Source organism: Mastigoproctus giganteus, chromosome 9 (assembly GCF_048544385.1).
Source record: "Mastigoproctus giganteus isolate SK-2022 chromosome 9, ASM4854438v1, whole genome shotgun sequence".
In the NCBI taxonomy this organism is placed as follows: Eukaryota; Metazoa; Arthropoda; class Arachnida; order Uropygi; family Thelyphonidae; genus Mastigoproctus; species Mastigoproctus giganteus.
Window position 1 is genome coordinate 69,306,314 of NC_143583.1, and position 12,630 is coordinate 69,318,943.

Here is a 12,630-nt window from a genome sequence, read left to right on the forward strand (position 1 = left end):
ACAAAAAGATATGTGGACATCGTGGTTAGTTAACTGGTATATTTTGTGTGCATGTTTTCTTGGAGATGACAGTTTGTGATTTAAGGTAATGTTTCGGTTGCTGCAGGTGTAGGCTTACTGCAGCAACAGCAGCAGCAACAGTTCACACGACCATGTCAAGCACAGGAGTCGACCTCTCCAGCAGAGAAGTTTATGACGGAAGGCGGCCGATGTAAAGAGAACTAAAGGATATTTGTGTTGCCTCTGGGGAGCACGACTCTTCAAAAAAGGAATTTTATCGTTTACTTTGTGAGGTGATATAGTTCCCTACCGGGTGGAAGTGCCCGCGACACGCACAGTCCATCAATATTTTTGTCCGTTGTCTGGTATCTTACGCATTTCCGTTGGCTTCCCACCAAATAACGACACTGTATTTACAGGCAACATGAAAAAAAAAGAAAAAGAAATGGACTCTGGCAATGTGCCAGTACTTTCAATACATGTACAGGTGCTTGAAATCTTTGCCGCATATATGGAAGGTGGAGTCTTCACTTAAACAACGTCCAGGAAGGTTAATAACACATTGGAAGATAAAAGCTACGCTTTTTTAACTCTTAGGGCATCGGTCATCATAAAAGATTAAATTTAATGATGTGGCGTATTGGCAGCCTCAAAGCTAAACAAATTTTTTATATCCATTCTTCCTGATGACTAAAATTAAACTGAAGATACTTAATAATCTTATTGGATCCAGATTCGCCATCAGATAAACAAAGATGGGAGCTCCAAAAAAGTAGATACTGTAGTTGGAAGTCAAGCGGGCTAGCTAGTTTAACGATGGTCAAAAAGGTAAGCTTGGAGAGGAGAGGACACTTAGTCACAAAATATGTATTTCAAAGATAAAAAGAAATTACATTTACAAAAGATGTCTGTCAGGACTCCTTTGGCCTTCTTCCCCATTCATCCTCCGAATGCCCCACAAATAAAATCATTCTGGTATTTTATGGATTCCTTTTATATACCCGTATAAGTTTTAATATCTATTATTATTATTATTATTATTATTATTATTATTAAAATAGTAATAATAATACTTTATTGAAAATTTTCATAAACTGCATACTCGCTAACAGAGTAGAGACCTCTTTATGAACGATGTTACAAATATGAAAACGAGGCCCTCTCAAAAGTTGCGAGTATTCCAGGGATAAAGACGACCCTGAAGCAGAGTAGTCGGTCTAGGGTGTAGGCTGCACTGTTTGTCATTTTACCTATGAAACGCCTTCGCTTTTTATCCAGGAAAACGGGCCAATAGAACACAGGCAATTCATAGCCTTAGATGCTTTGGCAAGAAAACAAAGCCACAAACAAACAAGAAGAGTAAAATATTTGGAACAGGTCAATTCAAATTCACACTATATGAATTTGAATTGACCTGGTCCAAATACTATATACAAATAAAAGTTCCAAAACTCTCCATTGGTTTATACAAATCTTCCTAGATCTCTCCGTTTCCAGATATAAAAATAAAGAATGAAATTTCTTCGAGTAAACAAAAGATAAACAGGGGAAAAAATTAAAACGTTTGTTTATTTGATTAAATTTTCTGTTTATACTCTAGGGTGACCACACAGATAAGAGAAATTATTCTTTACTATGAATTTTGCAATGATTAGCTTAATCGTTTATTAGACCAGGCAGGACATGTGATACTAGTTGAACCGTAACCTATATTGCTACACCCCCACATAGCACTACATTCATTTATATTATAATTTGTGCCTTTTGGTTTACCCCTAACGCTGCTAACCAAGGCGAATGAAACAGGTCAGTAACTAAAGTAGCATTCTTTTGTATCCTTGCGCATTTAGGGACAAGAGAACTTCTTTTTTGTTTGTGATCAACTTCATTTTTGTTTTTAGGTCACGTTCTTTCCGATTGGTGTGGAAAGAATGGAACAGTCAGTAGCTATATTGTATCCATCTATCTATCGCGTCTTTTGTTGCTATAGTACAGTCACCTGTTGCCCGAGTAACCAGTTTATTTATTGGTCTGGTGCCTTACAGGGACGACTCTAATAATCAATCATCCGTGATAACCATCGGCTGTTAATAATTGTACAATTATTCACAACAAGGTTTACAGTTATTGCGTATGTGGGAATATTTACATCATTTACAATCACCTACAACCGTGGTCCTTCAAAAGAAGACATGTTATGAAGGATTCTCAGAAGGTAGAGAGATCGATGTTTACTTACCAATCAAACAGCTGTCAGCAGAAGGTGGTCCTTTTCCCATGTGATATATATATATATATATAACTGTGATGCAAGTACGATCATGTTTTACGCTCCAAATTCAGTAAAAGTTCACCCCTATCCAGTTCTAGAAATAGATCTTTTCTAATTGGACGCTTTAGTTGGCAACTTCTACGATGTTGGTATGCATTTATTTATAATATGTATCCGCAACTGATGTTGTCGATGGTATATCGAGAAACGATATCTGCATTTAAATTTTATGTTCGCTTAAAACAGAGATTGAAACTTATACCATGATATAGGCAGGCTTTACGAAAGATTCTCTAACATGGCCGTAAACCTTCACGTGTTATAAATGGTTTTTGGAAGGAAAGGAAAATTAGCAGCGTGAATCCACTCTCTCTCTCTAGGAGGACTTCAAAATAGAAGAAAAATTATCGGAAAATGAACCAACAAGTCAATAGACAATATTATGTTGATCATCAAAAGATAATTTCAGCAAGAAAATCAAGAAAAAGAAATCCACAATACACCGGATCAGGATGGACTCGATGTTACGACAGTGCCACTTCCCATCTTTGTCAAATTGGACAAATTGGAGAAATAGAACTGACTTGATGAGATGTCAGCCCTACTCACCAGATATAGGCTCCATCCGATTTGAGTTCTATATCTGACTCAAAACAACTTCGCGAAGGTCATTTTTGATTGGATCTGGGATTATTAATACGGTTCTGGGTGTTTTCAAGAGGATCTCTAAAGCAGCCTTTGAATCAGTATCGTCGGTGGAGAGTACTTTGAGGTCTTAAAAAGAATGTTTCGTATTTTGGTACTTTGATTATTTTATGAATATTTCCTGTATATAAAAATGCCTTTCATTTTCTTACTTCAATCCAAAGTGATCAGCATTTGCTTTTGATGGTAACATGGAATAACGACATCATGTCTTTCGAGTTGTCTGCGGCAAAAACATAGGTCAATACGATGAAACGTCAGAGTATTGTAGCTGTAATTTTTATATTCTGTGGTCGGTTTGCAGTTTTATAAGATGAAAAACTCGAGTTTCCGAGACCGCTAATTTGGGCCATTTTGAATCTTGAATGCGTCCCACAAATATGAATAAAATTTCTATCAACGTTCCATGAATTTAATAAGGTGTTTGTTATACTTTGCAGTTTTTGGCCTATAACAATATTAGTAACCAAAACGAATTAAAGCAAGCAGTGGCTTTTATTGGTCGGATCATCAACACGACAGCTGCTAGTGGGTTTCAGAAATAAAAAAAAAACTTGTCATTGAATTTGCTCAAACTTGTTTAGTACTGGTGGCTCTCTATGCATCAGAGATTCGATCTGGAGTTTTTATGGTACTTTTCCATACGCCTTGGAAGAGATTGCTTCCTCTGCATCTAAAAAACTTGGTTTTCTCTTTTGCTCTCGACGTTACTTTTCTTCCAAACAGCTGTTCACTCTGTAAAAATCGTAAATCCGTCCTATCATGGAATATTGTTCCCACATCTGGGGCGGTGCCCCCAAAACCTCTCTCAGGCTTCTTGATTCCATTCAGAAGAGGGCAGTTAGGTTAATTAATGATTCATCTCTAACAGAGTCTCTGCACTCGCTGTCTCATAGACGTAATGTTTCTGTTGCATGCCTCTTCTACAGATACTTCCATGGACACTGTTCTTCTGAATTAGCTTCTATAATTCCCGCTCTCTCTTTCAAAACAGTCCGAACACGTGCCGCCACCAGCCAACATCCATTTGCTGTCCAACTTCAAACCCACAGAACCAACTTTTCATCTTCCTCATTTATTCATTCAACTGCCGTTTTCTGGAACAACCTTCCTTCATACGTATTTCCTGGAAATTACAATCTACAGAAGTTCAAGTGCAATGTCAACAAATATCTTCTTTCGTCTTCTCAACCTCCAACCCAAGCACGGTACTAAGTACTATAGGTTCTAATACCTCTCGTGTTTGGAGTTTTCATAAAAAAAAAAGAAAAAAAAAAGATGCTAAATGTATTCAGAAGCATTCTTCTAAATATTCGGTCTTGGCCTGTTGTATGTACTTTTATTGATTTTTGATATTTTTTATATTATAATAATAAATAGGAAGGATATTTTCGAGATGAAGAGTGGAGTGAATGCTAATGAGAATAAATTTTGTCACTAGGCCGGTGGTGTGCGTCCTGCTGACTTTTATCCACCGGAAATTCCATTTTCATTGGTGTCACCAGCATGGTACTTAGAACTAAATATTACTGTTTTGTAATGCATGTGGATACAGCTTACAACCTGAAATAAAGAAGATATTTGTTCTGGAGAAAACAGAGAGAGAGAGAGAGATGCCTTACAATATCCAGGAAATCTGAGAGAGTTCTTTAAAACGAGCTTTATTTATTTTAGTTTCACTCTCTCAGAGTAAACTCTGGCTTCCTCTGCAATTCGATTTCACACATAAGGAAGTGTCTGGTACCAACAGCAGCCTGTCCATATTGAAAAGTGGAGGCAGTGTGATCCACTGTTCACAGTGTGCTGCGCTTTCCTAATTCGTTTACCTTTGATTGGCTTCTTCATCTCGGCATGAAAATCACTCACTGTCTGTTTCAGAACTTTAATTGCGTATCGACATCCGTTATGAAAGTAATTGACCGTATCCTTTGCTTGTCAGTGAGTGGACATCCAGCTAGTTCGTCTTGCACACTCACCGTTCATTTGGAAGCGATGTTAGCTGTAGTACGATGACGAATGCATCAATCCATCAATCCAGCCCGTAGCAGTTCGAAATCACTATGATTACAAATCTTTCTGACCTTTTATGGTTATCGCAAAGTATAAACTGAAAATTTAATATTGAACAGGTTTTTAATTTTCTATGATTTTCCACGCTCTATATTTTCCCTGTTTTTGATTAACCGATCTCACTCTTCATTATTCCGGATAATCGAAATTCTAAGGTAGCTGTGTGTGTGTGTGTGTGTCAGTACACACACAAGCACACACACCGTGCAATGTCTAGTATAAAAGATGTAATGATGACCGACAGTGGATCGATAGCAAAAAACAAATACCAAGTGAAGTCAATATAAAAGAGTTTTGGTTACAATTACTCTTTGTTCTGTCGTTTGTGGCCATCAAACAGTCTTTATGAAAGAAATGCAATTGAAAAATGAAATAAAATGAAGAAAGCAAGAAAAAGAAGATTAATTATGGTCTGGACCAGTTAAAAGCTAGATAAAACAATAATAATACTGAGATATTTAATTACGTTTCTAAAGTGTTCCATATTTATTTTTAATTTTCAATTGCAAAATAAAGAAATATATTTAGGAGTGCAAAATCCAGGATTGTTTGGCATCGCAGAATAACCATTTAACAAAATATTTATAAACAGCAACATCGTTAACAAGATTTCGCTTACTTTCTGGTAGATGGCGGAATGTTGAGAATATTTAGATACAGAATATCTGGATTATGTCAGTGTCTTAACGTTCTCTGGATGGGTCCTTACATTCAATATAGCTTTCTCTAAATTGTGACCAATAAAGGTCAAGGGGATGAGCATAATTAAGCTAAATTAACTTGGAACTCAATGATTATGGAGTTGACTCTTGAGTAACTTGGAACTCAATGACAATAATAATTTGGAGTCTCATAGGCAACACCAAGAAGAAAAAGAAGAAGATGGGAAGATGCTCTGTTGTAGTAGGGTTTTAGAAGCATCAGCGACTTAGGCCATATTCTTCCATGTATACTGTCTGTAAATGCTGTGGTCAATTTGCTGTTTGCTGGACGAAACACCATGCTATCCTTGCCTAAGACCCACTAATTCACCCATATAACAGAAAGTAAGCATGAAAAATATCCTTAAAAATTCATTGACGGGATTCGAACTCTTCCACCCAGTGTGGGGAGAACTCACAAGCGCTTGACCAGCTAAATCCCAATATGAAGTCAGATATTGCCTAACATTCATAGATTTAAAAAGGAATGCAAGTTGCGCTTAACGTTTTAAAAATGCAGTCAATTTTTTGTCATTTGCATTTTCTTTTGTAATGATTAATAGCTTCTATGAAAATGTCCAGCAATAGTTTTCTAGGACACGTGCCTCGGCTTCTTTGGTAATGTTTTTCCATAGTAGCAATATCTTGATCAAAAACCGTCACTGTGTTCATCACTAACCGGTCCAAGGTTATATACGAAAAAGTCCAAATAGGCATTGAGGAAGTGTATTTTTAAACACGTATTTCAACCGAAATAGGCTTACAATAAAAATTTCCATCAAGGTTTTATAACTGTTTTCTCTGTCGTTACCCAAAAATATTCACAAACTCTTTCTTGAAGGATTTAAAAGCTTTGAACTTCGCGGTAGCAAAGAGTATATTAAATCTAAAGGGAAGATGATTACTACAGCTATCAGAGGGTTGGAAAAAGTCGACATTCACCAAGGCGAATTCATAAACAGTAAACAGTAAGATTATAATTTTTTCTTCTTTTTTTTTAAAGCTTATTATGTGCCTATTGGCTAAGGATAAAAGCCCAGAAAAATTGCAGTAATAACATAGGATGAAAACAAACTAAGAAATAATGTACGAAAACAGAAAGATTAAAATAGTGCAGCCAATCCCGGAAGGATTATATCCTAAAATTCCAACTGTGTAGGTTGTTCTTGTAGGGTTTTACGAGCCTAAGTGACTAAGGCCATATTGCTCTGTATATAAGGTCTGTAAATTCGTGTTCTGTGATCGATTTTCTGTTTGCTGGACGAAAAACCTGAGTTTCCGGGAGAAAAACCATGCTACCTTCGCTGGAGACCGAATAACTCAGCCACGTTGCTAAAAAGGTCCATAAAAATTCCACACGTTGTTGATGGGACTCGAACTGGGGTCTTTTCCATCCAGTGTGAGGGGGGGGTGTTCTACTAACTGTGCTACCCACGAGGGCCAACGATGTAGGATAGGTAACATATTCCTTTACTCCTTTCTATTGCGTATCAGAATATATTCCTGTATTCTGCATGAAAGTTAGAGAAAAAAAATTACTGAAAAAAGACTGGAATGAAATAAAAATATCCAATATGAGTATAATTCCGCGACAGGCTGCTAGTGTCGCAGTGAAGTGTCTACGTAACACGGTCTACATAACCTACTGAGTCTGTCTTGGGCCCGTTCTGATGAACTCAAGACCAACTGCTACTCATCAAGGAGAAAATCTTCAGGATGTTTTGGAAGAATGCCTATTGGCTTCCATCTGCACTTGCTAACTACGCATCGTTGCAGAATGCTGACACTAAACATCTGTTTAGCACGGGATCGTTTTATGTTGTATTGTCCTGCTTTGCACTTTTCTTTTTCTTTTCAATTTATTCTATCCTAGTATGTAGGAGTGTGATTCTGTATATAAGGGTACAAGAATGTACTGTTACATTTGGATGTGGTGGAGCGCTGGCACATCTGAGTTGAACCCTTCTTTGCTCCTCTTAGCGATGTGCGATCTGTTGTCACCCATAGGAATTACACTAATGCATGAGAATGTGAGTTTTTTGTCCATCTTGGACAGCACGTTGAATAATTGTGGCCCACCTCCTCATGGTGTGGGAGGATACCAGAGAGCAGCCTTTTTCGTGATCGCTGCTTCCTGGTAGCAAAGTGGCCAGAAACAATTAAACAGCACAACAACACATACACACTGCACAAACATAGCACTACCTGTTTTCTGTCATTTTATAGAGTTCTGTGTATCATCACAGAGTAGCATGGCGGAGTGAAACTATCGTTCAGGACGAGCCCTATATGAGCTATACCATGTGCCGACATTAGCGTGATGAGGAAAAAGTCAAACGACTGGAGGCCTGCAAAGATTTTGTGCAAACAGCTGATGATAAGTCTTGTTTATGAACTCAATAATTAATGACAGCGAGTATTACCAGAACGATTCTGAAACAAAAAGACAGAGTGCAGAATAGCAATCACTCACTTACCATGAACAATAAAAGTTCATTTTCAGAAACCACACGTCAAAACCATGCTGATCACATTGATCAATTCTAAGGGGATAATCCATAATGCCAATAGTGCATACTACCTACAGGTATTTAAATGCTTGTTGTTGGGAATCAAGGGAATGAGGCCAGATTTGGAACATTCTGGTTGGCGACTATTGAATGACAACTCGTCAGCTCACACAGTGATAAATCTAAATAGATTTTTAGCCAAAAAAAGGTGCTGCAGTACCAAGTTACCTCCTCCCTCCCATATTTCCCTGATCTGGTTCCAGCAATCTTTTTTCTGGATCCTAAGCTAAAATTGAAAGGGTTGACTTGACATAATCGTTGACATTCAGAAGAAGGCAGAACTGAATACCATCAAGCAGACGAGTTTTTCAAGTCTTTTCAAAGTTTATACGAACGCTATAATAGGTATATTCGGTCTTTCGGGGACTTTAGGGAACAGTTAATAAACACATTTCCTTCTGCATATTTTTCCCTTTTCTTTCAGTCTTATTGCTTTCTTGTCGCGCTGTGTATTCTTACCAGAAACATCTTTAAATCATCTTTAAAAATTTAACAACCTCGAAACGCTTCAAGTCAACAACGCGCAAAAACAGAAAAATGCTAAAGGAAGTTCTGGATCGGGAAATGACAAAAGATGTGAAACCACCCAGCTAACCCATAAGTCTGTTTGTTTAATGCCTATGTAAGGTTCGCTGGTGAATAATTTAGGGGAGCCAAAGGTGAAGTGAACGTATTCTCTTATTTACTAGACGTGTGCCTCGATTTATCTTCTCCGATATCACCGTACATCACTGGGAATTAGGAAAGCGTTGGAGCTCAAAGACTCTAAGGGAAAGAGGTGTAAATAATTTATGCCAGTATCGTCCATTGCTATAATATATGGCTGCGCTCCGAGCAAGTGCTTTGGTCCAACAGGTCGCATGATGATAGATTAGAGGTAAACGATAATCCATATTGGATTATGAATTTATAGACACATCGGTTCTCGATTCCCATCTCGGAAGGTTTCCTTTCCTCTCTTAAAGTAGAAAAAATACACTACGAGAAAAATATATTCACAGTTTTTCTTATTTAATTTGCGTCACAGCAAGTAAAGTATGATATTTTTATACAGCAAAGAAACGACTTTTATTTTCAACGCGTTTCTTTGAAGTCAAGATGAAATTTTTTTCTCGATGATGAAAGACTGATATAGATTTGTTTCCATGACTACAAGATATATGAATTCGGCAGAAACTAATTAACTTGAACAGAACTTAGTCCACTGTGACTTCACATGCAAACTGGATGATGGTAATATGTGTCAATTGGTCAATATATTTGGCCTTCTAAATGAGAAATTTTGTTTAGAAAGATTTGTTCTCTTCATTTCATGGGTTATAGGCGATATTTTAAACAGAAGAATGTTTACTACCTGAAATTTAAGAAAATGGACACTTCGTTCTGAATTAGAAAAAAAAATGTATTCTAGTCGGCCCTCCTTTGGCCATTATTACACACTACATCCTCATCCGTAATCTCCAAATCAGTTTGTAATAATAGCAGGCTGCACATTGGTCCATCTCTCTTTCAACACAGCAGCTAATACAGCTAGTGATTGTAGGCGTTGGCATGGCCCTAAGCCCATATTCCATTTCATTCCAAAGGTATTCAATGGGGTTACGGTTGGGGTTTTGATAAAGCCCGTGAAGTTTTTGCCGATCCATGTCTTCTAACCAAGTTAAGGGAGATTGTGCATTATGACACGATGTGCTGTCATGCTGAAACAGAAACGTAGCCTCCTCACACGTGTAGGAAGAGTGGAATTGTCCAAAATGTACAGCAAGGCATTCATTGTTTCAAGAACTACAATCAATGGTTGTAGTTCATGGTAAACACAAACCAAGATAAATAATCCCAACCGGTGACAACACTTCTGCCAAACTTCACAGATTGGACAACACATTATCGAAAACAACACAAACATCGATGGCGCAGTTGTTGGGAACCATTGGTTAAGCCTTACCCTAACACTATGTACACTATGATCTGTTAAATTCCTTCGTGCGCATAGTTACTTTTATACCCACGACTATTCCTGACACGTAGTTATGGTTCATTTTTAAAAAATCACAGGGCTGTTCAGATACTTTTGGCACTATAGCGTATTCAAAGCATACGTTTCTTGGCACGATTCTCTACTACTTTCTCAGCGTCTTATTACTAGCTCTGAGTTCATTTACAACCTATGACAATAGATATTATATCTTAAAAAACATGCCACTCAAGAATGATATTAAAAGAAAGCAAATTTCATTTCATTATACGCCATTAATTTTAAGAACATGAGCTTCTTCATACAATAAACCATCATGAAAATAAAGAAGCAATCATTATATATTAATAAGATTAACTTTATGTAGCGTGTGCAGAAGTTTCATGATTCGTGAACCCCTGAAAGAGAACAATTTTAGAATTAAGAGGAAAATTGCACATTTTTTCAATATTCCATCGGACAAAAAATTCGAGAGAATCGGAGATTTAATTCTAAAAATGTCAGACAAATAAAAGAATTCAAATTTTACAGAGAAATTGAAATCTTACTTCTTTTGTGTCCGGAACTGTTGGAGTTAGTTCATCCTGGTCGGGACTGTACTGCGGCGTTCGACTTCCCTCTATCGCGATCCCATGCCTTGTGCGTGCACCGCACAGACTACACCTGGAGGTGTCCATCTGGCTCGTGGTCTGAATGGCTAACGACCTGGGTTGACGAATCCGAGACTGCACCACAGCACTCACTAAGGATTCGTCGACGGTGGTAACAGCATCGTTGTTGTCACTCCCGCTGGGCGAATCGTTGCTGCTCTCGTAATCCGATGTGATGTTGACCCTGCGGATGCACGGTAACGGAGGCAGAGGTTGCAGACATTCACTCTCTCGGGATTCGTCTTCTGTGTTCTCGGTGTCTCCATCCCCGCCATCTTGGTCCTCTTGATTTTCACATTCGGTCTGGATATCGTCGTCCTGGGCGGTGTCGTGTGCCGCGTGCAGGGAAGCTATGTCCGCAGAGGTTAGTGGATGAAGGCTACACACGGTTTTTCGGCCACGGGAGTGCCGACGACTCAGGGAACTGAGAGCACTGGCTGGGATTGAGGTAGTGGAGTAGGATCGTCCTTTAGTGCAGGGGAATGGCACACTGGGGATGTTAGACGGGGGCCGGCTAAAATAACAATAAATGAGAAAAGTTAGATAAGTACGAACTCGGTCATTGTAAATAAATATAATATTCTTGTAAACAAAATATTTTCACTTTCTTGAAGAAAAAATTCTTTCAAAATTATGAGTCCAAAGGCTCAGAATACATAAGTACGATAATCTATTCCACAGTGACCTACCCTGTCCTTTAATTCACAACTTGCGTATTATAATGACTTTTTATTCCAATATGTAGGTCGTGAATTAATACAAGCTCATCGATTGACTCGTTCAAATCATATTCGATGCGCTTGTCTACATCTAGTATGCAGGTTCTGATCTGCGTACAAGTTGGTGGGTAGCCTCAGTGAGGTGTAGTATTTTGGATTTTTGAACTAGCAACTAAAAATATGGGAGTGAGTGGACTGCCAACGTACAATTTTGTGTTCAATTAAAGAAGACCCATTGGAAAAGGGTCCATTGCTACAAGAATGTGGGGAGGATTCGATAAAACAGTGAAAACAGCCTTCCTGTCGAAATTGTGAAGGGACTGGAGCAAAAATAAAGTGATGGTGGAAATGTGGAAATTTTCTTTTAAAAAAAAAAGCCTTGAATTTCTATTGGAAGCCTAATTGTGATTAAAGAACAAAAATTAGACTGTGTTTGGAACTGTTTCAACGTCTGAAAGGCGATCAGAAATAAAAGATTGAAGAAATGGACTCCAATGCACTAGATTTTGCTGCTTTGCAATGGACTTGAGCAGTTCTCCATTCTGGTTAAACAGCACTGCATCCACTTTACCCACCTGACCTCACACAGTGCAATTTTTTCTAATGGTAAAACAATTTCTGAAATGGCCTTGGTGAAAAATGGCTTCGCTGATTGTTTCGCACAAGTTTACGATTGCTAGAAAAATGGATTGACAATCACTGCCATTCTAATAACGAATTGTCACTCATTACTAGAAATTTTCGGATCTCTACCTAAGCATTCGAGGATGACAAAAGCTAAATATAAAAAGCAACAGTCAAGATTATAACAGGCACAATTGCAACACCTTCATTCTGGGATACCTGTGGCTGGAGGATTCCCCCTGCTTCCCTAAGGGCCAATTCCGAGCTTTACCCGCGTTCAGCACGATTCCATCTCTCGGACAAGTTCCTCCCTCAGAAGATGCTCAAGCAAACTCAGGCACTTG

The 12,630-nt window shown here is 38.2% G+C and overlaps 1 protein-coding gene across 2 annotated transcripts in view; it reads right to left on the reverse strand.

The window, feature by feature from the left end:
• Positions 1-12,630, reverse strand: part of LOC150080428 (cGMP-inhibited 3',5'-cyclic phosphodiesterase 3A-like) — a 256,303-nt gene that overhangs the window by 41,201 nt on the left and 202,472 nt on the right. For both annotated transcript variants that reach the window (XM_090381597.1, XM_090381599.1), the window contains exon 4: positions 10,842-11,457. In XM_090381597.1, coding sequence (XP_090237723.1) covers positions 10,842-11,457 — 616 coding nt within the window. The remainder of the gene's footprint in view (positions 1-10,841; positions 11,458-12,630) is intronic.